This window comes from Microcebus murinus, chromosome 8 (genome assembly GCF_040939455.1).
Source record: "Microcebus murinus isolate Inina chromosome 8, M.murinus_Inina_mat1.0, whole genome shotgun sequence".
In the NCBI taxonomy this organism is placed as follows: domain Eukaryota; kingdom Metazoa; phylum Chordata; class Mammalia; order Primates; family Cheirogaleidae; genus Microcebus; species Microcebus murinus.
The window spans coordinates 104,181,998-104,209,061 of record NC_134111.1 but is presented as its reverse complement, the minus strand read 5'-3'; the positions used below and the strand labels follow the sequence as shown (position 1 = coordinate 104,209,061).

The window sequence follows — 27,064 nt, the reverse complement described above, 5'->3', positions numbered from 1 at the left end:
TCCAGAGAGGGACTTTGGAGTGAACAATCACGATCTGTGTAGAGAGCTTGAGTTAAATTAAGATTCACAAAGCCGACGTTTACCAGTGTAAATACTACGTACGTAGTCTCCGTATCTAGAGCGGACCTCCCCAAACAGAGCTTCTCTTTGACGGGGGGATCATTAGTTTCCTGGGTAACCCAGGAGGTCTCCGCTTAAGTTTTGACCTTAGGGTCTAGAGTGAAGATGTTTTGCTCTAGTGACTGTCTAGGGCATTTCTTCAAAGAGTGGCAAAGAACCCAGGTAATTTTTCTTTTATTTTTTCGATGGCAGTCCCATGGTAGATACTACAGTGACTTTAGTTACTGATTTGTTTCATCTACTAAGTATTAGGTGGTGAAAACTGAGATCCGGCCACAACCAAGGCAGCAAGATATTAACATAAAGAGGCTTCTATTGTGTGTGACAGTTTCACTCACCCCAGACGCCCGGGCGGCCGTGCCTCGCGGCTCTGCGGCGCGGCGCACAGAGTAAACGGGCTGTCCCGCTTCTTTCCAGACATCTGCAACATCGACCCGGCCTGCGGATTTGGCAGCTGGAGGCCTGTCTTTAGGGACAGGAGAGCGGCAGGGAGCGATGTGGACATCGACATGGCCTTCATCTTGGACAGCTCCGAGACCACCTCCCTGTTCCAGTTCAACGAGATGAAGAAGTACATAGGGTACCTGGTCAGACAGCTGGACATGAGCCCAGACCCCAAGGCCTCCCAGCACTTCGCCAGGGTGGCTGTCGTGCAGCACGCGCCCTACGGGTCCGTGGGCAACGCCAGCGTGCCGCCCGTGCAGGTGGAGTTCTCCCTGACCGACTACAGCTCCAAGGGGAAGCTGGTGGACTTCCTCGACAGGGGGATGACGCAGCTGCAGGGAACCAGGGCCCTGGGCAGCGCCATCGACTACACCATAGAGAACGTCTTCGAGAGTGCGCCGAACCCCCGGGACCTCAAAGTCGTGGTGCTGATGCTGACGGGCCGGGTGCAGGAGCAGGAGCTGGAGGAGGCCCAGAGAGCCGTCCTGCAGGCCAAGTGCAAGGGCTACTTCTTCGTGATTCTAGGCATCGGCAGGCAGGTGAACGTCAAGGAGGTCTACAGCTTCTCCAGCGAGCCCAACGACGTCTTCTTCAAGCTGGTGGATAAGTCCACTGAGCTCAACGAGGAGCCTCTGATGCGCTTCGGGAGGCTGTTGCCCTCGTTCGTCAGCAGTAAGTGCGACAGTGGGCGCCCTGGCCCCGTCTCCACGCGATCCCACACCCGTGGGCCGGGAGGGGTGGGGAACAGTCCCGGGAAAGACAACCCATGTGCTGACATGAACTTGTCCACTCATTCAACAACCGTAACTGACACCCCCAGGTGCCAGCAATGCTTTTAGGAGCCCGAGTCCTCAGGGAACACACCGACAGCCATGCTTGTCCCCACTCCCTCACTGGTATCCCACCACGTTGCACCAAGCACCTCCCAGCCGGGCACTGCTGGTGTCCCTGATGCTTTACAAGGGGGTGGGAAAATGCGTTTATCATGTGTGACATAACATGCTGGCATGTCAAGAGAAGTGTGTCTGTTGGGGGCGCTGGGGGAAGCTTCTAGAAGGAGTTGCGTTGACCTAGGCTCAGCCACCAGACCCCCACTTGGATAGCTCTGGGTCTTTGCCGAGGGGGCTCTCCCTCCCCCGGCCGTTCTCCGCCTGCTCTAGCAGCAAGTCCACACGCACCTTCAAAGCTCAGGCCCGGCCACTCCTGTTCGCTGTGGAGCTCCCACTGCCAGCGCCTGCTTGTGGTTTGTATGGACCCTGCACTTACCGCATCTATTATTTAATACGTGGCCTGGTGGGCCTTAATTTGCAGGTTGGTGATCCCCAGCAGATTGCATGTTCCTTGAGGAGGTGCAGCCCTTTGTAGTTCCCCAAGCCTGCCACAGTGCATGGCCCAGACATAGACAGGCAGAGTATCTGACTAATGAGGGAGATTTATCAAATACAAATAAGCACACATGTGCTGCAAGTTTATCATTCAAGGGGAAATTGGCATCTATGAAAACAGTATTCCCATTTGCGAAGGCCTGTCCCCCGAAAGATTTAGGGGAAATGTCTGAAGCAAAGGCAAGCCAGCCAGATCACCCAGGAGTTATCATTCCTGTCTTCAGATAAACAAATGCTTTGTTCAACAAAGCACTGAGAGAATACTAAAAGTAATTGGATTATAATTTGACATTCAAGAATTTGGAACCTGTTAAACTCTCCACTTGATGGTTTTCTATTCCTGTCTTCTCCTTCACATTGAGTTAATACTACTGTCTTTAACCTAGTCACTGAAATATTGCCAAATAGAACATATTGGCTTAGTATATATCATGGATCAAGTGACATCATAATTAATGTTTAAGTATGATGGACATAGCTTGTCTGGAAGAATTAATTCAACAAATATTTAGGGGCTACATAAATATTATGTGATCCATTTAACTCGTTAATAGATTAATTTGAACTTTCATGTAATTCTCTTGCACATCAAATTTAATTTTTTTCTGTTTTTCTCTAGGTGAAAATGCTTTTTACTTGTCACCAGATATCAGGAAACAGTGTGATTGGTTCCAAGGGGACCAACCAGCAAAGAATTCTATGAAGTTTGGTCACAAACAAGTGTAAGTGAATATAGTTATTGCCTGAAAAATTGTAGTGCTAACAGGGATGCAGAAGTTCTCTATCCAACTCCTAACTTTATGTATGAGGACATTGAAGTTCAGAAATTGTGACTTCCCAGGGGTAGTGTAGGCTGTTCTTCTCAAAGAATTTGTTGGATTAGTTAGCTTTTGCTGCATAACAAACTACCAGAAACTAAGTGGCTTAGAACAAGAACCATTCATTTAATTTGCAATTTTGTGGGTGAGCAATTTTAGTCTGGGCTCAGCAGGGTGGTTCTTCTGGTCTACACTGGGCTCACTTACATGTTTGTGGTCAGCTGCTTGTCCTTGCCCTGGTGCTATGAGGCTAGCCCTGCTCACTTGATCCTTATTATTTCTCTTTAACATTCCCTAAAATTGGCTCAACATTATTATCTTTGGGAAAACAGAATGAACTAAGTAACCTACTATTTGAAATGTTATGATATCAAATTGAAAATATACTTGATATGACACATAGCACCATATGTCTGTAAAATAATGAATTTTCCTCTAAGAGCAAGAGAGGAGCAAAACACGGGTCAGTGTTGTGGTGTCTTACTACATTACTTGTCCCTCCAGGGATTCACAAGGGATCAAGAAATTGAAAAACAAACAAACAAATCAAAATTAAGGCCAAGCATGGTGGCTCACTCCTTTAACCCTAGCACTTTGGGAGGCCAAAGTGGTAGGATTGCTTAAAGCCAAGATTTCAAGACCAGCCTGAGCAACACAGAAAGATCCTGTCTCCACAAAAAAATTTAAAAAAAATTAGCCAGGCATGGTGGCATGTGCCCGTAGTCTCAGCTACTCAGGAGGCTGAGTCAGGAGGATCATTGAGCCCAGGAGTTTGAGGTTGCAGTGAGCTGTGATCACGCTATTGCACTCCTGCTTAGGTGAAAGAGTGAGACGCTATCTCTAAAAAAAGAGAAAAAAAATCTGAACAAACAAACAAAAAAGCCCCGCCCAAATTAACAGAAGCAAGACATACATATACTCCCAACGATAAGCCCTGGAAACAAAACGGTATTTGCTGACTTTATAATTTTCTAGCCAAACAGGGCATTTTGTTGAGAGAATACTTGCTTATAGTGAAAGTAGCTAACTACTGATTTTATTTAATTTTTGGTACATGTTTCAGTTGGTTAATTGTTATAATTAGAACATTGTTAAATATCATGTATTATTCTCTCTTTTACTTTCTCCCTGCCTTTATTTTATAAATTGAAAATAAGATGTCAGATATATTTATAGTACAGTATAAGCTTCATTTTTAGTGGTTCCATTTTTTACATGCTGTTCAGTATTCTTTTGTGTGTGTGGCACAGATCCTAAAATTAAGGAATTTAATATATGCAACACTATACATAATCTCTAAAAATACTGCATGCATTTTGCTAAATTAGCAAATTTCACATAACTTACAGGTTATGTCTTTGTTTACTGTAGATAGCAGGCAAAAGTACAGGTAGAGGTAACATTTAATTTGTCTCAACAGAAACGTTCCAAATAATGTTACTTCAAGTCCTACATCCAAAGCAGCGACCACAACGAAGCCAGTGACCACAGCAAAGCCGGTGACTATCGTAAATCTGCCATCTGTGAAACCAGCCCCTCCCAAGGAGCCAGCTCCTGCAAAGCCAGCCCCTCCAAAGGAGCCAGCTCCTGCAAAGCCAGCCCCTCCCAAGGAACTGGCCCTTGCAAAGCCAGTCCCTCCAAAGGAACCAGCCCCTGCAAAACCAGCCCCTCCCAAGGAGCCGGCCCCTGCAAAACCAGCCCCTCCCAAGGAGCTGGCCCCTGCAAAACCTGTGGTTGCCAAGCCTGTGGCCACAAAGCCGGCCACGGTCAGACCTGCGGTGGCGGCAAAACCAGTGGCAGCAAAGCCTGCAGCAGCAGCGAAGCCAGCAGCTGGGAGACCCCCTGCTGCTCCTGCAAAGCCAGTGGCCACCAAGCCCGAGGCTCCCAGGCCACAGGCAGCCAAGCCAGCCACCACCAAGCCAGCCACTGCCAAGCCTGTGGGTAAGGAAGCCTTGTCAGGGCCACCACCTTGTTATGTCCTCAGAGCCTGTTTGTAAAGCAGTCAGAATGTAACATCGGTCTGTGTGTACGGATGATGTATTTTAAAAGGTGCCGGTCAGAGCATGGGACTGTCAGAACATCGGTTCTTTTCTGTGTCTCTGTCTTCTGACCCTCTAGGTTGGTAGAGGCTGGTCAGTGCCCTAGAAAATGCAGCTGGCATGGGTCTCTGGCCTCTGCTGCCTCCCTTCTCCCACTCCCCGGCCCACACCCCCAGCCCTGCCTTGGGGTGGGGTGGGAGGCCTCCATTCTCTCTGGGATGTCAGTGGGGCACAGCCCACCTCACCCGGAAATTGGGTTGTCTAAATCTAAAGGGAAGAGGCTCTATGTCGCAGCAGGGGTTTAGACGCTATCGAGGGAGTTAAAGAGAAAGAAAGAAGTAGCCCTGCTGTTGGTTCTCAGGCGGGCAAGAGGGTGTTTCTATGCTTGCTGTCTGGAGCCAGACCCTCCTCCCCTAGAGTGTGGCTTGGGGAGATTGGCAGGAGCCCTTTGTAAGGGCAGGCTTTGTCCTGCTGGGACACACGCACCTGCAGAGGAGGAGCCCTCAGCTGTGCCCTGAGGCAGCATGGGGGGGGCAAGCTCAGCCAACTGCAGAGGAGGAGCCCTCAGCTGTGCCCCGAGGCAGCATGGGGGGGGCTAGCTCAGCCACCTGCAGAGGAGGAGCCCTCAGCTGTGCCCCGAGGCAGCATGGGGGGGTGGGCAAGCTCAGCCAACTGCAGAGGAGGAGCCCTCAGCTGTGCCCCGAGGCAGCATGGGGGGGGCAAGCTCAGCCAGCTGCAGAGGAGGAGCCTGCATGGCCAGCCCTCCCAAAGGCTGAAACCCACGCTGCTGCTGCTGCTGCCCTTGACAAAGACGGGTTTCAGACTGAACTAGGCAGAGCGTGTTATTTCATCCTCCCCTCGGAGAAGGTGTTAGAAGACTCTAGAGCAGGCGTCCTCAAACTACGGCCCGCGGGCCACGTGCGGGTGTTTTTGCCCATTTGTCTTCTTACTTCATAATAAGATATGTGCAGTGTGCATAGGAATTTGTTCATAGTTTTTTTTTTTTTAACTACAGTCCGGCCCTCCAACGGTCTGCGGGACAGTGAACTGGCCCCCAGTTTAAAAAGTTTGAGGACCCCTGCTCTAGAGGGTCACTAGCTGCACAGGAAGGCTCACGAAAAGATGGGAATTATCTTCGTTTTACGAACAGAGAGAAAACAGAGACTCCTTTAAAATAAATTCACGTCATGCCCTAAAATTTCACGACTTAATATATTTTAAATGACGGGGGCTCACTTTGCATTGACCACCACTTGCGATTAGCATGCCGGGCCTGGCATTTTCAAATGTATCTTCTGAACAGTAGGCAGTTTTAATAGAAAAACAAAAGACAGCCACGTGTACCTTGATACAAACACAGAGATTTTTAATTACTGCAAGCTTCACATTTCACGTATGCGGTTAGATGACAAAACCAATGTTTCCTTGGGAGCTGGAACAAGAAGTCAGCTCCCTGCCTCCCCTGAGTTTCTTATCCACTGTCTGTCAACACACCCCCTTCAGCTGGGCCCGCTGGCCCGCGCGCTGCAGGTGTGCAGGAGTTCGTGTTTCAGCCGCACCCTCTGCTTTGGTCTGTCTTCCAGCGAAGGCGTCGCGAGAAGTGCAGGTGTCCGAGATCACCGAGGACAGCGCCAAGATCCACTGGGACAGGCCCGAGCCCCCGAGTTCTTACTTCTATGACCTCACAGTCACCTCCGCCCACGATCAGTCCCTGGTGCTGAGGCAGAACCTCACGGTGACCGGCCGCGTCGTCGGGGGCCTGCTCGCGGGGCAGACGTACCACGTGGCGGTGGTCTGCTACCTGAGGTCGCAGGTCAGAGCCACCTACCACGGCAGCTTCAGTACAAGTAAGTACCCGCGGGTCTAGGAAACGCCACACCTGAGTCATACCTGGACTGCCACACAGGACGTAGAGGGAACTTTCTTATTTATTGAATCTGCTCTGAAATGGCAGCAAAATGGGAAAAAAAAAATAGCCCACAAGCCCCGGGTGATTTGGTGGCACCCTAACTTTCTAAAACAGCAGAATGAGGCCGGGCGCGGTGGCTCACGCCTGTCATCCTAGCACTCTGGGAGGCCGAGGCGGGAGGATCGCTCGAGGGCAAGAGTTCAAAACCAGCCTGAGCTAGAGCGAGACCCCGTCTCTACTAAAAATAGAAAGAAATTAATTGGCCAACTAAAAATATGTAGAAAAAATTAGCCGGGCATGGTGGCGCATGCCTGTAGTCCCAGCTACTCGGGAGGCTGAGGCAGGAGGATTGCTTGAGCCCAGGAGTCTGAGTTTGCTGTGAGCTAGGCTGACGCCACAGCACTCTAGCTGGGGCAACATAGCAAGACTCTGTCTCAAAAAAAAGAAAAAAAATAGATAACATAAAAAATAAAAAAATAAATAAAACAACAGAATGGAAAATGGGATTGCATGTGAATGTGGCTCTGTCGTGGGCTGCTTGAGGGAGGATGCAGGTGGCCTGAGCCCGCCCCTTCCAACGTAGCCCCTGGCGAGGGCTCTCCGGGGCCTGCCCTGCCCGTGCTTCCGTGTTGAGCGAGCGACACCAGCTAGTCGGGGCTCCCTGGGGAGTAACGGAGGTGCCCCTGGAGTCTCACCACCGCGGGGCAGAGGGATGTCCTCCTCTCCTGCAGCCTTGCCCTCCTCCGTCCCGCTGCCCTCAGGCTCTGCCCTGTCCCTTCAGCTGCCCCAAACGCTCCCCAGCCTTCCTCAACTATCCGTGGCCCCTTCTTTCTCTCCCATCTGCGTTCTCCTGGGCTCCCCCTCCCACTCTTCCTGACACCTCTGCTCTAGGGACGAGGAGGGGGGGCTCCCCTTTTCTCTTGGAACAGTGCTGAGGGAAGGGGATCCCCACCCACACCCCGATCAGGCCCAGAGAGACAAGTCCAGAGACCCGCCCAGCCCCAGGCTCTGTTCTCTCTGACGGCTGCAGAACAGGTCACGCGGGGAAGAGAGGTTTGTTGGGACGTTCGGGGATCTCTTCCCTCCGCTTGCGTGAAGATGGACGGATCCGATGACTCGCGGACAGCAGTGTGAGGGGTGTACACAGAGACTTCCCGCCTCTCTGTCTTTCCATGGCCACCCTCGGATGAGACACCGCTCAGGAAAGGCAACCTCACAGCAGTTGCTAAGGAGTCCTGAGCCCTTCAGTTTCCGCTTTACCCACTAGCGACGAGTTGTCTTTCCTTTACAGGGAAAGCCCAGCCCCCACCTCCACAGCCAGCAAGGCCAGCTTCCAGTTCCACCGTCAATTTAATGGTGAGCACAGAACCGCTGGCTCTTACCGAAACAGGTGAGTTGTGAAAATCACCAGGTCCGTTAATGGCACTAAGAAAGCATTCTTCCAACAATTTTAGTGGTTTTGGAGTTTTGATTCCAGGCCATCTTCCTGGGTTCTAATTCTTAGGGCAGGCATGACTTCTATGGGGAAAGGTCCAGAGTGGCCCTGTGCGGCCCAAGGTCATCTTACTCTGCAAATGTCCAGTGGGAAATGGAGACTTACCTGGCCTGTCACCAGACCGTCAGTGAAAATTCAGTGGGAGTTGTTCTGGGGAGCAATAGCCAGAATTCAGGTATCTGTTAGTCATTCACCCTGTGCCTCATACTGGCCTGGAGTGGATTTGTGGTCTGCAGTACTGCAAAGAGTGGAGTTTCGTTCAACTGCTCAGAAGAACACAGGAGAAGCCAGAAATACCTGGGTATGGGACGGTCCTAATTCCCTAAGCACTGGGCTGGCCCCCTCCGTTACAGCACCGTCCCTGTGCCTGAGGCCCGGAGAGGTGCACGTTCTGTGAGGTTACTGACGAGTTGGGTGCGATTCGGGGATTGACAGCTGTAACCTGCTGCGGTCCTGGGCGTGGGACTCTGAGAGCCCTGGAATCGCTCACTCAGCAGGGTGTGAGCTTGGCTTGTTCTCCCACGAGAACATGATTATTACAACAGTCCTTAGGTCTTGCTTAAGAGTGTTCAGCAAAAGATGTTGGTACCAATATAAAAAATTGAAATTCCATGGGAATTGCGATATACTATTGTTTTATAGACCTGAAGCAAACACTTTCTGCTAACTATGGGGACGGTTTTTTTTTATTTTTTTGTATATCAGCCACAGTCAGGAGAAGGAAAGCATATTATTCCCTATTTACAATGTTTATTTCTACAATTGGGTATGGTCAGTAGGCATGTGTCTAGTCTCGCTGCTTCTGTATCGTGCTATATTTAGAAGCAACTCTGCCTGTTTGATATGCATGGCATTGTCAGGGCAACAGCACATTGTTTTTGGGCTATCAAATACATATTCTTCATTTTACTCTTTCCACTATTTTTAAAATGATGTCTTTTTTCCCTCTCCATCTGACCCTTTCTATTGAGTCTGAATCCTGTCTCATTTATGTGTAAGTGAAATGAGATGGTTCTAAGTGTCTTCTGACTCTACACTGGCTGCTCTTTGAGGCCACTGGAGGAGAATCCTTCTTTAAGAGGAAGCCTCTTCCACTGGTGGACTCCCCCATGTCCACGTGTCTGTGTGTGTCTGTAGGACTGTCACCTTCATAGGCCACACCCATGCTGACGCGTGGCATCAGCAGTTACTAGAAAGAAAGCATGTCAGTGCTGGAATTGTGGAGCCACTGTACACACAGATGTTTAAGAAGGCAAACAAGTCGCCTACTTAGAGCTGAAAGGTGTTTAAAATCGTTGCCTTTGCAGACAAGTCTAGGGATTGGCCAGCGCTGGCCACAGCCATGCGGTTTCCACCCTCCTCTGGCCTTTCAACAGTGGGAAGTCTGAACCAGAAACTTCTTAATAGAAATTTCTGAAAATGAGCCAGGAGTCCATGGTGGATTGGGTAATTAACTTCTTAGAGATTCTATAAAAAGATTTTACAAAAAAAGTTTTAGCGTTATGATTTTCAAATTAAACTAAAAAAAAAATGGAGGCAGGCGTGTCATGTGAGGGTTGGGTGGAGAGGGAGGAAGGAGAGTCAAGGCTCAGCCCTTTTGCTTTCTGCTCATGTGTAGTTTTCTGAGTCCCGCGTCACACGGGACCAGAGCTGAGCCTTTGGCCTCTGCACCAGTGACACCCGGCAGCTCCTGTCACACCCTGCGTGAGCCCCTCCTGCCAGCCCAGCGTGGTGCTTGAGCTCAAAGACGAGCCACAAGGGACACACTAGGTTTCCCACAGAGCTGTGGGTCCAGCTCTAACTGCAAAGTCCCTGAAATCTATGTGTGCCGCTTCCCACGCACGGATTAACTTCCCTCCAACACAGCGTGGGAATGTGGATGCTGAGAGTCTTCTCATTCAGGCGGATCACACCTGGCCTGAGGGTTGAGAGCGCTTTCTACCATATCCACAACGTGGAGTCCTAAGGCAATTAAGTCTTCTTGTTTTTGAGGCCGTTAAACCCCCGAGGAACATATTTACAACTGGGGCATAAACAGCCCCCGCCCCCTGCCCCCCCATTTCGCTCGAGGAAGCGTGTACGTGGCGGCGACTTGCTGGTTTTAGAAACGTCAGAGCTGCTGCCTTTAAAAATGCCTTTGAACACTTGGGAGGGTTCAAACTATAAAACACAGCAAGGTTTTCCAATGGACATGTTTTCCGTTTCAAAAAGTATTTTCTTTTCTGCTGATTATAAAATTAACAGCTATTCAGGTGCAAAGAATTCAGGACATACAGGAGAATATAAGGATATGTGATTCTCATTGTCACAGCATTGATGGCCACTGTTAGTGACCCAGCGTATATCCTTCCTGATTTTTCCTATGACTACTACACGTGGGCAGGTGCATGCCTCTCGCGTGTGCGCGCGCGTGCGGGTGCTCACACGTGTGTATTACAGCAATGCACTGTGTTGCTTAAGGGGCCTTGCATCTCGCCGCTGTTGGGTGTTCGTTGTTTAGATGTCGTAGCTTGGGCCCTCTGGCTTCTGTGCACAAACAGGGTTTCCGGAACGGCGTTCTATCCTGACGTTGTGCCTGCCTCGGTTTCTTCTCTTGTGTTTGGATGCTCTCTGGCGCCCAGCGGTTAGCAGAGAGGAAGCTTCACCAGAGGGTGGTCCAAATCAGGCAGCCTTCACGTCTCTCTTAAAATGAAATTTATTTGCATTGTTGTTCTCGCCAAAAAGCGGGACAGGGTATTGGTAATTTTCAGTCCTTAGTTAGGCTCGCACTGCATTCTCAGTAACTAGGAAGAGCAAATTCATGAACGTGCAGCCACATGCTCCTCTCGGACGGAGAGGACTCCGCCCCCTCCAGGCTTGTGCCCAAAGGTACAAACATTTTAGAGGAAAAACATTAACAACTGTCATGTCCAAAGGCTCATTGTTCTAGGGAAACATCCAGGTTAAGTTCAATGAGGGCCAAATATCTCTCTTGTACTGCAGGACGTTTCATTTGTGTATTTACGTATGTGTGGATTTATTTTTGCCGTGCGACAGTTGCTTTAGCACATGTAGACACAGCTTAAGGGAGTCAAGATGATGTGGCGTTTAAAGCTGGAACATAAATGTCCCAGTTTCATGCTTTGAAAATGGAGAATCCCCAATTTTTGCCTTTGAATAGTGTGGGGCCCTCGTTCCTATATTTCTCTTGGTTTCCCGAGTATCTGTGTGCTCACAGTGACAGCGTCCTTATGTTCCGCTGGTAACCTTACAGAGTCCTGGGGGTGATTCCTGCTGGAATGCAGGCAGAGTGCGCTGGGCTTGGATGCTGGGGGCGCCCGTGAGCAGCACAGGAGGGGCTAGCAGAGGCCCTGCCTGCCGTGGGGCTGCCACGCGCTGGGGCCTGGGGCCGGGCAGGCTTCTCGAGATGCCGGGGTCAGCAGAGCCCAGGGCGTGGGAACCGCCTAGCTAAGCACAGACGGCAGGACTCGGTTGCACTCACAACAAATAAAATGGGGCAAACGGGGTCACTTAGGAGATGCTTCAGGAAGGAGATGAGAAGGGACCAGGCGGCCGTTCACTAGGGCCTTACGCCAATTGTGGATGCTCCGGTGGGCGAGGAGCCACGTGGGTGTTGAAATGGTCTCGCCTTGCTCGGTTCCCTGCAGGACAGCCCTCGGCAGCAGGCATTTCCCTTCAGTTATTGGTGCATTTAAGAGAAAGAAGGTAGTTTTGTGAATTGCCATAATTTGATCCCAGCTTCCTTGGGTCGTCCCAGGCTCTCGGTGGCTCTCTGGGTCCTGAGAGTGTCTGCAACTAGGAGATGTCGTGGTCGTGGGGACACCAGCCCCGGGCTTGGGTGACAGCTCCCCCGAAGCCGCCAGGAAATGTCTCAGATCCATTCTTGCATGCCTTTGGGTCTGCTCCCTTGTGGGTGATCCACACTTTGATTATTGACCTGAAGACTTAGGTCTTCCTTGTGCTTTTTGGGGTTCCCCTTAATGGCAGGTGCCCAGCACCTCTGCAGCCGCGAGCAGCCTGCCTCGTTGGGGGGGAGGCCAGTGGAGACGTCGCCTTTTGTGGGAGGGCCGGGCATTTCAGGCCTGTAGCTCCTCACATAGACACACAGCATCCCTGGCTCCAGGCCGTGTTGTGGAAAGAAGGCTTACATTTTTGTTTTACATTTTCCAACTTACAAATAGATAACGGTTGACATCAATGCTTCTCTTTCTCAGCAATAACCCGGAGTTTGCCAGAAAGCTCTGTAAACAGAAGTCTGACTGTGCCTGAGCTGTAATCTTTTCTCTCCAGGCGTTGAGGGGACCTCAGCTTTCCTTTGCAGCTGGGCTGCATCAGAAGTGTGCGTTCAGACATGAACTTCCTTAACTGGAAAAAGAATGCTTCCCTGCCTTCAAAATAGCCTTGCTATGTGACATTTGTGCAGCATGCATCTTACATCAGTGCTAGCTCTGCTCTTTGCTTACTTGTTTAATTTGGCTGGTCATGGAGGCATTGGCTACACACACACACACACACACACACACACACACACACATTTATAAGGAATTTTTCTTTTATACCTTACCTTTAATTTTCAATGTACTTGGCTTATAGCGAAATGCACTATATTATTTTTGAACTATGTTTTGACAGAATTTAATTGCCATTTGACCTAACGATAGTAAACTCTCAGGGTTTTAAAATTTGGTTTCTTCTTTGACTATCTAGCATGGAAGGGATTAGAGAGTGAATGGCCAGTGATTGAAAAAGGGAAGAAACAATTCGTTTCATTTTAAATTGTGCAAGGGGGTGCTAGCTGGCGTTTGGGACTCCAAGTGCAGCTTATGACGTCCTCTCGTGCATATCATTTCATTTGTGCCTCACAAAGCCGTAAGTGACTGTCCATAGGACGCCATGCCCATATGATGGTTAGGAAACAGGCTCAGAGAGTTTAAGGCAGTTTCCGCCTGGAAACTTCTCTTTTCTGCCTGGGGCAGCGCTGTGATCACACTTTAGGCCCTGGCGTTGGGGGCAGAGTAACGGGCACATCCTAATGAATGCTCTTTTCTCATCTTATTGTTAAAGACATATGTAAGTTGCCGAAAGAAGGAGGCACCTGCAGGGATTTCATACTGAAATGGTACTATGACCCCAAGACCAAAAGCTGTGCGAGGTTCTGGTACGGAGGCTGCGGCGGAAACGAAAACAACTTCGAATCACAGAAAGAATGTGAAAAAGTTTGTGCTCCTGGTAAGTGAGTCTCCTTCATGTTTCTGGCTTCTGCACGCAAGAAGGTCAATAGCTCACCTTGGAAAAATATTTGAGTTGCAATGACTATGATATACATGACAAAGAAGATCGATTATATCCTCAGATAAGAAAGGTGTTCAAACAAAACACACGAAAGTATCTTTTGAATAATTATTTTGTTTCCTAAAAACATATGTGTTATTATTTTGTTTCCTAAAAACATACGTGTATCTTTGTACTTTTGCCAGTGAAGAAATACACGGCGACTACCTGTTGCTCTTCGGAAATGCTATTAAGTCCCTATTACTCATAAAATACCGCACCAAATGCAATTACTGGGAAGCTAATGTAACGAACAATTATAGACAACACCGAAGATAAACAACCCCCACATTTTCACCTTTAAATAATTTCACTCCCTATAAATAATAACGTCGGCACCGCGGCCACCCACTGTCTCCGTGACATTGGTAATGATGGTAATGGTGAAAACTTGGAGCAGAGCCTGGGTTCAGCACCAGAACGGGGATGGGAGTGCGGTTTGCACAGAGCCCTGGGGGACGGGCAGGGCGAGAGGGCGGAGCCAGACCGCACAGGCAGCCCCAACCCCAGGCCCAGAGGGCCACCGGGAGCTATAGACAGTGCTGAGCGGAAAAGTGAGAGAGGTGATGCAAACCAGAGGTGGTGGGATCACGTCACGGTGAATGCAGGGTCCTTTCTGCTCCCTAACGTGGCTTTTCTTCTCCTCCCTCTGCCGGCCCCTCGCCCTGCCCACCCACCGCTCACCGCCCAGTGCCCGCCAAGCCTGAAGTCCTGAGTGCCATTGGAACCTAAGCGGGGCTCGCCAGCGACATATACCTCTGGAGGAAGAAGGAGTCAGCCGCTGCCAACTCGTCTCTGTAGAAGCCCCGGGTGTAGGTTCCCTTGCACTGTGCCGTTCCTCGCTTTGACTGACACTCGAGCTGGGAGGAAACCGTCTGCTGCACGCCCAGTCGATATGGTGCTAACCGTGCCCGCGGACCGGCACTCTCGTCCCCGGCAGTCAAATCGTATGCCTTGAACGTTGTGTAACAGTGCCCACTGCTGGTGTTGATGTGAACATTCCTATAGGCTCAACTTCCCTCTGGAGTTCCGTGTTATGCCTGTTTTAGGCAAATGTAAGGTCTAGAAAATAATCCAGATGTCACGGCTACTCTACATCCTTTCGCTTGGTTCGTTCTTTTCTCCTCTTCCTAGTTAAGCATGCCTTTAGGTGGAAAGCCTGTGTATAGTGGAGAAACAAGAGTTCCATTTTTCATTCCCCCCCCCAACTTCCTGGATTCGTGTTCCAGCTAATTTTCTTTCTCTGAAGCCTCTAACAAATGATGTAGTTAGAACGAAGCAAAACCCCCTGCTCTGTGTGCACCGTTGGGACCAATGCCTTAATTAAAGAATTAAAAGAAAGTCATAATAGAGAATATTTTTGGCATTCCTCTAATGTTGTGGTTTTGGTTTTTTTTTTTTTTGTGCGGGGTGGGGGATTAATTTTAATTTTAAAAATTTTTAGGAAATTTATACAAAGAAACTTTTTAATAAAGTCTATTGAAAGTGTTGTGGGTTTGGCGTTCTTGGCCGTCTTGCTTCCATGGCTCGGGGTGTCAGAATCCCCCCGTGCTGGGGAACTTGGCCCGGTTCTGGCTGATGGTCCCAGGTACCCGGTGGAGGGGGCAGGAGAGCTCCACCAGCCAGCGTGCAGGGACTAGGTATAGACAAACCACCCTTCCCCCGCGGATTCACCCACACGCTCTGGCATGCCACGGCTGGGCAGGCTGCTCTTTGCTGTGGGTCCAGGAGTCCGTCTGGTGGCAAAGGGCCAGGCTGGCTTCCCTCTCCCCTGCCTCTCAGCTGCCTGCAGAGCTTTAGCCTCCTCCCTGCCCTCCTGCCTGCAGCCATCCTTCCCTGAGGTTTGCTCCGCCCCCGCCCGCTGCGGCTGGGGGTGCAACGTGTCCCCAGGACTCCCTGCCCCTTTCCTGGAGCCTCAGAGACAGAGTACGAGGTCTGCTTTTTGGCCTTTTCCCCTTAAAGACCTTTTTCTCTTGTCTTCAGAAATAACACAAGAAATTAACAAATCCATATTCAGATGTCACCTGAATTCCATTTAGGAAGAAAACGGAATTTATTTAACAAAATAACATATCCCGAAAAGTGCCAAAGTTAGAATTATAGGGCTCTTGGGCGTGAGCAGGACTGTCTTATGTAAGGGCAGGGGTGACTTGCAGGTGGGTCTGTTGGGCGGGGACGGAGGAGGAAGGGGATGTGCAGAGCTGCAGGGGTGAGGGGAGACGGGGATGTCCCAGGACCACTCCCTGGGGTGCCCACCCTGATCCTGGAGGGAAATTTCTAGACTCTCGGAGTGCTCAGAGCAAGTGCGTCTTCATGGAAACCGGGGGAGGAGCTGAGGCTCGTGCCAAGTCACCTGGGAGAGGGGAGAGGTGGGAGGTGAGAGGTGGGAGGTGGAGGTGGGAGGTGGGAGGTGGGAGGTGGAGGTGGGAGGTGGAGGTGGGAGGTGGGAGGTGGGAGGTGAGAGGTGAGAGGTGAGAGGTGGGAGGTGGGAGGTGGGAGGTGAGAGGTGGGAGGTGGGAGGTGAGAGGTGAGAGGTGGGAGGTGGGAGGTGAGAGGTGAGAGGTGGGAGGTGAGAGGTGAGAGGTGGGAGGTGAGAGGTGAGAGGTGGGAGGTGAGAGGTGAGAGGTGGGAGGTGAGAGGTGAGAGGTGAGAGGTGGGAGGTGGGAGGTGAGAGGTGAGAGGTGGGAGGTGAGAGGTGAGAGGTGGGAGGTGGGAGGTGGGAGGTGGGAGGTGAGAGGTGGGAGGTGGGAGGTGGGAGGTGATGTGGGCTGGACACCTCCGCCTGGAATTGGGGGGCCTTCATGTCTACGACCTTGGGGGTTGGAGTTCACCTGCATCTTGTTGGGACTGGCAGGGCCCAGGTGAACCTCAGGGTGGCTTCCGGGGAACGGCAGAGCTCTGGGGATTCCTCACGAGCTCTCATGAGCCCCTAGACCGCCTCTGCTCGTGTGGCCTCCAGGAGTCCCGGGGGATGCCCCTCTCTGTCACCACCCTGGGAGAGGGACGAAAGGGCGAGCCATCCCCGCTCTGACACCCTTCTGCCTCTGGGCCAGGCCCACTGCTCCCATCTTGGAAGGCCCCCTTTCTAGCATGAGGCCAGCCTGGCGGGCCGGCAGAGAGCCCAGCGACGGTCACAGGCTCCCTTCGAATGGACATTCAGACCTGGGGTGGGGCGGGGAATGTGCACCGTGGGACTTTCTCAGGATCCACCTCAGATGTCCCCCGCTGCACGGGAGCAGCCCCGCCCACAGAAATGCGCCGCAGTGCCCCAGCCAGTTCATCCCGGGCGGCGGGACGCCCCGGGGCTCTCCCGCGTGGCGGAAGGGCATGAACCTCGGAACGGCCTGCTGAGCTTGCCGGAGCCGCCCTAACAGAGTGCCGCACGCTGGGCGGTTTAGGACAGCAGGAGTTTATTCTCTTACGGCTCTGGAGGCTGGAAGTCCAAAGTCAAGGTGTTGGCAGACCCCACGCCCTCTGAACGCACGGGGGACAGTCCTTGCTTGCCGCTTCTGCCGCTGGTGGAGGCGGCAGCCCTCCCGTTCCTTAGACTACAGCCAGACTCTAACTCTGTCGTCACGTGGCTTCTCCCTGCGTGTCTGTCCTCCCGTGGCCGTCTGTCTTGTACGGACATCAGCCACGCGGGGACTCCAGGATGCCCCCGTCTTAACACATTACATCTGCAACGGCCCTATTTCCAGTCAGGTCTCATCCTGAGGTACTGGGGGTCGGGACTTCCACACTTCTTCTTTTGGTGGGTGACACAGCTCAACTCGTGACGCAGTCTCAGCATCTCCAAACCCGCTTCCCACTGGGCTCTGTGGCCCTACCGCCGAGCCCCGGGCAGCAGCTGCGGTGACAGGCGCCCAGCTGAATGCTGAATGCTGTCACTGCCTGGTCGTTTTCAGCTACCGAAACTCACGCCTGGATCTCCAGGCTGGTCCTGTCCACGGTAGAGTTTAAATCTCGGATCCAGTTCAAAGCTTCTGCGTTCTTAACCCCCGTGCAGGCTGACCCATGGCCTTGGTGGTGCAGTCCCCGGCCTGCCCTCCCACCCTCCCTCTCTGCCCTGCAGCCCAAGGTCTCTTCCTGGGCTCCCATGGGAGGTCGGAGCGGACTTCCCATCGGCGGCTGCTGCTCACTCTTCGCCCGTCCTGCCCAGGGCTCCCGTCTGGGGCAGGGTCCCTCTGCCGACTCTCGGCATACGTGGTTCTCTGCAGAGTCTGGTAGCGAATCTCCCGCTCCCCTCCCGCAGCCCCCTGCGAGGGAGCTGCCCCCCCCAGCTCTCCATCCTGGCTCCTTCACCCAGGGGACCAGCCTCTTGGGGTGCAACAAAGTTGGCTGGACCCAAGCTGTAGGAAACTAACATGGCCCTGTCACACCCGCTGGCCGCCCTCTTCCTGCTCAGTGCCTGCAGGTCCAGCGGCTGAGCACACGGTCAGCCGAGAGCTGGACTCGGCCGTGGCGGGAAGGGACGAGTCAGACCCGCCCCAGATTCAGGTGTTTCTCTTCCGGCCTCTTGGGCCCCCGGCGTGGGGGAAGGGATCAGCCGAACGGTCCTCCCTGTCTCGTTGAGAGGAGAGGGGGAAGAGCGGCCCCTTTCAGAAGCTCGATTTCCCCCCCCCCAGGCCTCGATGGCCTTCTCCCCTGTCCCTCGACCATCTCAGCGGTGCCCGTGGTGTACTCAGTTCAATGTGCTCTGAGCTGCAGCCCGAGGTGATGAACCCTGGGAAACTGGGGTGCACCAGGTGCCAGGAACTTGGGGAGCAGAGGGCTCTGGGCCCAGCTCCCCCAGGGGTGGGCTGAGCCCTGCATTCCTCCACGGATCCCCCTGTCGGTCATGGACATGAGGCGAGCGTCACTGCGCGGTTTCACTGCTAGGCCTCCCCCAGACGCAGGCCCTGGGACTAGGGCTGTAGTTTATTTGGGAGGTGAAGGGAATCCTGAGTGGCTGGGGCGTGGGGAGTGACACGGGGAAGAGAAGGCTGCTATTAGAAGCTACGTCGTTTTAGTGCCAGCTGAGGGTGGCTGCAGCCTGAGCCCCACAGGGGGACTGGGAGCCCCTGGGGCATGGGTGCCCCAGAGCCGGCAGAGGGAGCTGGGGTATTTGTACACCTGCTCCCACCTGCCACTGGCTGCTCCTGGACAGGCAATGTTCTGGTTCTCTTGGCTCGTACGCACCCTGGCAGGGGGCCTTCCGTGGTGTAGGAGGATGTTCTTGGCAAAGACTTGCAGGTGCTCACACGTGGAGGCCTCTGGAGCCTGGGGACCCAGGCCTGGGGCACACAGGTGGGACACCGTTATTGGTAACTTACCTGGAGGGTCCGCTCCAGGCCTGTTCCAGACTCGCTTCCACCTGCTCCAGCGGCCGGACTCCCCTCCCTCCCTGCCTCCTGTTGCCACACGCCCGCCTGGCCAGTCCAGGTTGGGTTCACTCCATCCCTGCACTGCTTCTCCGCGCCTGTCCCCGGCCGTGCGAGGCTTCTGGGACAATCGCACCCACAGTCTCAGCTGGGTCAGGAGAGCAGATGACGGAAGTCTAGGTGAGCGGCTGGTCGGGCTGGCTGCGTGCTGGCGAACTCAGGGGGAAGCCGGGCTCTCAGGCAGGGGATGGGCAGTTTTTATCCCCACAAAGCAAATAAAACCAAATCCTTTGTTAGGTCAGCTGTCCCGAATTAGGGTACAGCAGAGCATGGTCTGAGTTGCAGGACTCCTGACCCCTCGATGGCTGGTGCATTTCTCCTTCCAAGACCCCTCCTTTGCCAGGCCACGCTGAGGACTCTGCGTCCTTCCTTGAACCCTGGCGTGTCCCTGACCCTAACACCCGCTCAGCTCTCTCTGGGGCAGCCTCCAGCCTGGCTGCGTGGAAGGTGGCTTGCCAACAACGAACACCTGTTTTGGATTTTTCTGAGTAAGGAATAAATTTCTATTGGGGTAAGACATTGAAGACCTAGGCTTTTCGGGCAGCTAGTGTGACCCTAATGAACACAGTTCACCTGTATCTGGTAGCCGTGTGGGTCAGGGTGGTCTAGTTCACCCGGCTATGTCTTTATGGAGCATCTGAGCAAGTTACCATGACCCAGAGCTCTCTCAGAGGTTCAAGGTCATACTGGTTCCTCCTGGACCCTCTTTGTCATCCTCCAGAGGCTTCTGTTGCCCTGGAAGCAGGATCTGAGCCCTGTGTCTTTTCCCAGAGCAGAGCACGCCTTCCCCAAGACCCTCCCCAGGGCCTTCCCCAGGGCCCTCCATGCTCTCCTTCCTTAGCCCGAGCTGCCCTGGCTCCGGGCAGGACTTGGAGAGGCTGGAGCCTCTGGCATATGTTCAGGGCCTGCGCGGGAGGTGGCCTGGGCTGAGCGCGGCCTGCTTGGGCTCCGAGGCCGAGTCATGGGACATCTGTTTGGACTCAACTATTAGCACGTCTCCGTGCTTTCATCAGCATCTTTGCTGGAGCTTTGAATGCAAGCGCTTTCTGCTTTTTGCTCCCTCTTTACAATTTTCCACATAATTAAAAAGAGATCACGATACGTGTGAGTGGGTGCCAGGCTTTTCGTAGGAAGCCAGTATTATAAACCCTCAAATGCATTTGACATGCCTCCCCCAACCCCAGTGACTCATGTTTAGGGGTTGGTTAATATTTTCCTGCCAAATTCCCCCGGTTGTCAGCTCTCCAGCTGGACCGAGCTGTTCTTCAAGAGCCAGGCCGTCAGGGTTCCACATACTTGGGTGTGGCTTCCGGAGAAGTTGGGGGGCTGCTGCCGGTGCCGAGCCATGGGCCAAGGTCCAGGCGCTGCCCTCTGTCCTGCCCCTCCCCGGTGAGCTTGCTGGCCTGAACTTTGACACTGCCCATGTCCCCACCTTCCCCGGGAACTGAACACGGGCAGTGAGCCACTGTGGGGGCCGTCGGATTCCGGGGGGACTTCCTGTTTGCTTGGAGTCTTGTGCTGCAGAGTTGGGCCACCCTTCAGGGGTCCTGGGGCCCCACGAGGAGCCAGGTTGGGGACCCCTTTCCACGTCGTTCCTGATTCTGTGGCACACATGGTGGCATGAAGCTGCTGAGGAGCAAAATCCCAAAGAAGTAGCATTTGAACATCCAGTCGTAGCCTGCAGACCCTGGGAGGTGGTGGCGGGAGCAGTCGGTGCATCATGGGGACCTCTCCCCAGCGTCACTGGACCTGGACAACATATAGTATTGTCCTGCCTCAAGTCACAGGCGTGTGTGCAAACAAACCCTCACGCTGCTGCTGCAGACTCACCTAGCAGAAGGCTTTTGGGCGTCTGCAGAGGAGCTAGCCCTCCTTCTGATTTCAAGAGAATGATGAACTTCAATTATTGGCATGAATTTTCCAGGAGATGCTAGAAAAACAGAAATAGTGAAATAGGAAGAAACTGGCGGAACGTATATGCCCCGGGAAAGAATATTTGTTCTCGAAGACTCAGATTAAAGCAGCTGTGCTTTATAGACGTTCTAATTTAAAAAATTAGAAAATTAGAAATTAAAAAATTAGAAAAATCAACAGGTCATTTGTAACCAGTCTTGTTCTGGTTCCCTCAAAAGCAGCCCCTGCCTGCGTGTCGGTTGCAGGTTGCCTGGGACGGTACGTGGGAAGCAAAAACCAGACAACCGAGGAGCAAGACAGGGAAGTGACAAGGCAGCAGGAGCAGCATCACCACAAGCAGGTGGCATCGGGGACAACGGAGGCTCAGTCCCCCTGGGGCCCCGCCGAGGACCTGGGCGTCTCCCTATCGACGCGACGCGCATCTCTCTTGGGTTGGGGTTGCCATGGGGACGTCAGGTCTCAGCGTTTCCGGGCCGCCCTGCACGCACTTGCTAAAGAAGCAGAGAGTCCTGCCAGTGAGGTGGGTGCTGTCAGCACACCTGGAACCTTCCACCGTGGGCGCAGGTGGGCTCAGAGGTGGGCTGGGGTGTGTGTGGCATAAACAGCATCAGCAACCGGCTGATGTTTGGACATGAACCCACAGGAACTACAGTGGAGGCCAAGCCAAGTGGATGGGAGGCTGTCTAGCGAGGATGACAGTAGAGGCCACACTGTCCACCCGAGATTGCCGTCCTGGACACAGTGAGGAGGTCCATGGGTCCAGCACATGTGCTGAGCTCTTGCCACGGCCCCTGTGTGCCCAGCACTTGTCCAGGTGTGGGTCAGCAAACTTGGTAAAGGACCTGCCCAGTGTCCAGGGGTCCAGGGGTCCAGGGGCTCTGGACAGAGCGATGGGACCCGTGACGCGTCTGTGAATTTTGGCTCAGCTCTCCGTTCCTGTCTGATTTTGGAACGGACCCTGATTTTCTAGTCTTCCCGTTGTGGCCGTAAGCTGCTCAATACCCTTCCGGTAGTACGATTTCCCGCCTGTGTTCACCAGAGTAAGTTTCTGTCACTTGCACCCTAGAGCCTGAACTGGTGTACGCATACATTTAATCACTTATTCATCAAACATTTGTTGAGCAACTAACATGTGCTTGGTTTTACACAGGGCACTGGGGACACAGTGGTGACAGACACGCGTTCCCGGCTCTCACGTGGCTCACACGGCCAGGGAGGTGGCGGGCGGGAAACTCGCAGAGTCCCCGAGGAACGGGAGGGTGCATCCCTGCAGCTGAGACTGCCTGGTGAGCCACTGGGTGTTGAAGACAAGCCTTTCTGAAAAGCTGATTTATAAACTTAAATCCAAAAGGCAAGAGGGACCCGGCCCAGGGAAGACCTGCAGGGAGAAGATTCTAGATCGAGAGACGAGCTTGGTGAAAGGTCCCAGGTGGAGATGGTTCTGACCTGTTTGAGAAAGCGTGAGACGACCAGTGTGGCTGTAGCAAAGTGAGTGAGGGGGAGATTTGGGGAGTTGGAGTCGGGGAGAGCACGGCCAGGTCGGGGTACGTCAGCCTTGCAGCCATGGGAAGGGACCTGTGGGCTTTACCTCAATATGGCAGAACCCCCTGCAAGGTTGAAGTGGGGGCCGTGGGGGGGTGTTGGTTGCCACTTGTTTCTTTCTGGGGATGGGGTGGTGTGAGTAAAAATTCTGTTACGTGCATTGGAATTTGGGGTGCCTATTGGACTTTCAAGTGGGGACAGGAGGAGGTTCAGAGGAAGGCTGGGCTCTGCCTGCAGCAGCTCTGGAATGTGGCACGTTTCGATCTATATTGCAAAGAGATCCCCTAGTCGAGAGTGTCCACCAAGAAGGAGCGGACTCTCTTTGCATCCATCGGCAGCTGGAGGCCAAGCAGAGACGACAGACTCCACGAAAGAGGCTGAGAAGGAGCAGTTGGAGAAGCAAGAAGGGGCTCGGAAGAGAAAGGCATCACGACGGCAGGAAGAGAGGCTGTCTCAGGAAAACGAGGGGTCACCTGTGTTGCATGCGGCTGCAGGGTGGGCAGGACCAGGGCAGGGAAGCAGGAAGAAGTATCCCAGGAAGTCGCTGTGTGTGGGTGAGCCAGGGTGCTCTCGGCAGCCAGGAACAGAATCCGCCTAGACGGCGTAGGCATAGACCACCTCCTCTCTTGGGAATCTGGAGCACCTGCTGCGGGTTTGGTCCATCCCACGGCTCGGTGACGTCGTCAAGGACCGGGGTCCCCATCTCTCTGGGCTGCTTGCAGCCTGGGACCTGCCCTCCGGCTGGAAACGAGAGCGGCTCATTCGGACTCGATGGCATTTAAGGGAACGAGGAAGACCACGTCTTCCTGTGGTTCGCTCAGGAGTGAGAGCAAGTCTCTGGAAAGCTGCCCTGTGGCTGTCCCCATGCCATGCAGCACACTGGTGACAAACAGGTCCCTGGTTTTCCCTAAGCCGACACCGGCAAGGAGCATGGGACTCCTTAGCTCCAGCAAGCCCATCCCTGTGGGGAGGTCCAGGAAGCAGAGGGCACGTTTGAGCCGCTGCGCTGCAGCCTCTTGCGGGGACCTGGGCTCACCGAGTCCATTCCTGGGCCTTCGTATGTGGCCCGCGCCCACGATACACAGTGACTGGTGCCATTCAACCAACGGTCTGCAGTCTGCCCAGTGGCATGGGCTTTACTCTTCCTAATTCTCTTGAGTTTTTCCAAAGAAAAAGAACAACAACAGAAACAAAGCTTCATAGTTTTTGTTCAAGGGACGCTCTCAAACTGATGAGGCTTAATGACATTTAGAGTCTATTGGGTTCCCTCACGGTGAGCTGGGAAAACCACGTCCTTACGTGACTGTCAGCCCTGCTGCCTCCACTAGACACTGGCTTTGCCCGGTCTCTAGATGTGGCCGTTGGTGCTCTGTGCCCCACACCCCAGCCCACCCCGAATTCCCACCCCCTTCACTCTCTGGGGCCTTCCTTAGCCTGGGCAGACCCAGTGCTCTGGCCTGCGGTGATGACTGGCAGACAGTGCAGTGGCTGCACGTGATTTTAGGGCTGTGCAGAAAGACGTCAGAACTGCCTCCGTCTTTGCTTGTCCTGCCCTTATCTGCACACAATGGTTTGTTGAATTTCCCACCTCATTAGGGGAGTTAATGCTACTCATAGTCACGAAAATACGAACCGTTTCCAGAAACAGCAATTCGTACACGGTTAATGTCATTCAGGATAAAGACCCCAAATTAGGATATATTCTAACTCTGTTCTATCCTGTCCTGTTTCAGAATGTGTTCAGAAAGCCGTTTCTGCGTGCCTGCCCTGGGAAGGCTTGAGCGGAGGCCTGGGTCTGTTTAACATCAGGCTGTGACCAAGTGGCCAAACAGCTTTGATTTGTAAAGTAAATGTCTGGAGGGAATTTATGCGAGTGGCTCTAGGGTCCCTGCCACGGATGCATCACACAAGGATCGTCTTTCCTCAGATGACCGGAATGCAACGTAGTAACCGTCGGCTCAAACCCTGTCCTTGTTTGAGTTTCAGAACAAAAATCCATCGTCACTTGGAGCACGTCATAGGTGGGTTCTCGTTAGTTCCTTTGCCCCCCGGAGCTCTCCAGGATGGAGACCCGTCCCCTGCTGGGCTCCTTGCTGCCGCCCCTGCTGCCATCGCATCCGACTCTCCCCTGCCTTTTAAGGAAGCGCTCTCCGCCACTGGACGCGTTTCAGCCGCCGCATTCCAGCCGGCACACATGGAACCCATTGCCGGCGAGCGCAGGGGAGCCAGCCAGCGTGGCAGAGAGGCGCTAAAAATAGCCGCTGCAGCCTTCGCTGGGGCCCTGCTCCTCCTCTGCCCAAACAGGCGCTGCTGCGTGCGGGGCTCGCCGGGACTCTGCCGACTCCCTTGTTGGGCAGAAGTTGTCCCTCAACCCCCACCCCAGATTAACGGTTGGTTTACAGAGGAGTGGCACCAGTGCCCAGTTTCCTGGGGCCACTCTCTCTTGCAGTCTCCCTGACCTCCCGGGGCCAGGTCCTCACCTTTCCTGCCAGAGAACCGCAACGTGGGCAGCACGAAGCAGGAAACGCATGGGCAGCCGAAGCGGCCACTGGCACTGTGTCTCAGAGACCCTCAGACTCAGCCCGCTGTGGTCCACTCGGAGCACACTGAGGATGCTCAGTCCAGGTGCAGTGCCAGGCCCACGTGGTGGCAGGGCCAGCCTTGCAAACACTCAAAGCCGCGTGAGGCGGAACCCAGCAGCGGGCACTCTGGGGCTGGGAAACAAGGAAACTGTGTTCGTCTACAAGGCAGTAGGGTTTGAAGATCTTAACACACCGCTGCCAGGAAAACGTCTTGTAGGCAAAAACGGCCCTTGGGCCACCCGTTTGCAGTGTCTGGTTAGAGGGTCCGAGTTAAAATTCACTTCCCAGTGCACGCTGCTGGGTCTGATCACGGTGTATGGCTGTGCAAAGCTTCTCGGCGCTCCCTGGGGACGGGCCTCGCTGGGGATCACTGGCTGTGACCCCAGCAGAAAGACCGCGCGGTGCCGAGGCCCGGGCTTTGCCGCGAGCGTGTGCCTGAGCACGCGGGTTGCTGGGGTTGCTGGGCTTGCCGGGAGGCCGGGTTGTGCCAGGCGAGGCTGTCATCATAAAGACTAAGCCGAGTTCCCGGCACGGCTGGCGTCTGTGAATGGGTGAGAGTCCTCCATGTCCACTGGCGTCAGGGCCACGAGGAAAGAGGAGGCCAAGCTGCGACATGAGTCACGTGTCGAAGCCATTCCCACCAATGAAGAACCCGAAGGAAGCAGTTTCTAGAAGTAAAGCTGCAGGCCAGGGCCTCCTTCTCAAGCTGGCCTGGGGCATCGGCCCGTGCAGGTCGCCGTGGTGCCTGGCGGCTGTGGTCAGCAAGCGGTGCTCTGCGCCCCATGGCGTGGCTCTGCCCACCTCCGCAGCAAGGATGAACACGTGAGCTCGGCCTAGCGGGGGACACAGGTGTATAAACGGCCACCGCCGTGCGGAGTGACGAGAGCTTGCATGGAGGCGCGCACACTGTGGGGAGCCCCCGTGAGGTGTGCACGGCAAAGGGCAGTGAGGACGAGAATAAGAACAATCCAGGTCCTCGCTCTTACACAGCGTTTAGAGACAGGTGCACAGGGCAGTCCGTGCAAGCTGGTATGTGTGTGAGCGGCGGTGGGGGAGAAGACTGGGCGTTGAGGAGAAGCACCTCCGAGTCTGCACCCAAGTCCGCCTGGGGAGACTCACTAGCGGGACGGCATCTTGGTGTGGCCGGGCAGGGCGGGACAGACGTCCCCGCCCGGCGAGTGGGGGAGCAGGGACAAACGCTGGAGGTCTCCGGGGGGAGGAGGGTGTTTAGGGTTCTCGCCCTTTGCTATCGCTGGCCCCTCCTGGGCGTGGGGGTGAGGCTGGGCTGCCAGCCAGGACGTAGGTCTCGAAGGGCCCTGCCTGTCATGCAAAGGAGTTGATATTCAGCACAGCCGAGAGGGAGGGACGTGGCGGATGACCAGGACAGGCAGGTGGCGTGAGCGGAATGACTGTATTTCAGTGGAGTGCGCCAGGCTGCCCTCCGCTTCCTGCTGTAACGACCTGCCGGGTCCTGCCGAGCGCGCAGCCCGGCGGGCGGGAGAGGGGCCGAGGCTGTGCTCAGGGTGCGGCCGGGGCCGGCACGTGGGGTGCCTGAGGAGCAGGCGAGGAGTGGACCCGGGCCCGGCTGGACCCGGCTGGTGAGGAGAAGGGCACGTGACGATGGCCTCCCGCCGTCCGGGCGCGCAGCGGGTCCACTCCCGAGACGGGGGACACGTGAGGGCTGTGGAATGGTCAAGAAAACAACGAGTGCCGGTTCTGAGGTTGTCACGGGGCAAGGGCGTGTTAGCAGTTAGAGCTGGCCGGGGCAGGGCAGGGAGCCCGCAGGGGGACCCCAGTGGTCTGCGAGGATCCCTGGCAGCTGGAGCCTCCGACTGGAGTGCTGTTGCCCAGAGGGCGAGAGGGCACAGAGGGGCCGGGGCCTCTGGGGACACCGCAGTCAGGACGGCCGGGCAGAGCCCGAGGCAGGAGGGTGGGCTCTGGAAACCGGGGCAGCAGCAGGAGAGATTTCAAGACAGCAGGACTGTGTTTCTCGTGACAGGTCACGATTCTGCGGCACGGTTTCGATGAACTCCCACTCTTCCCGAGATAAGCCCGTGCTAGGTCG

General features: G+C 54.1%; 1 protein-coding gene across 1 annotated transcript in view; it reads left to right on the top strand.

Moving 5' to 3' along the window:
- COL6A3 (collagen type VI alpha 3 chain) overlaps positions 1–15,030 on the top strand; it is an 83,226-nt gene extending 68,196 nt beyond the window's left edge. Inside the window, exons 38-44 of the mRNA XM_020288044.2 lie at positions 538–1,236; positions 2,569–2,671; positions 4,188–4,708; positions 6,390–6,653; positions 8,007–8,105; positions 13,275–13,439; positions 14,233–15,030. Of these exons, the coding sequence (XP_020143633.2) occupies positions 538–1,236; positions 2,569–2,671; positions 4,188–4,708; positions 6,390–6,653; positions 8,007–8,105; positions 13,275–13,439; positions 14,233–14,273 (1,892 nt within the window). The 3' untranslated portion in view covers positions 14,274–15,030. The remainder of the gene's footprint in view (positions 1–537; positions 1,237–2,568; positions 2,672–4,187; positions 4,709–6,389; positions 6,654–8,006; positions 8,106–13,274; positions 13,440–14,232) is intronic.
- Positions 15,031–27,064: the final 12,034 nt, after the last annotated feature.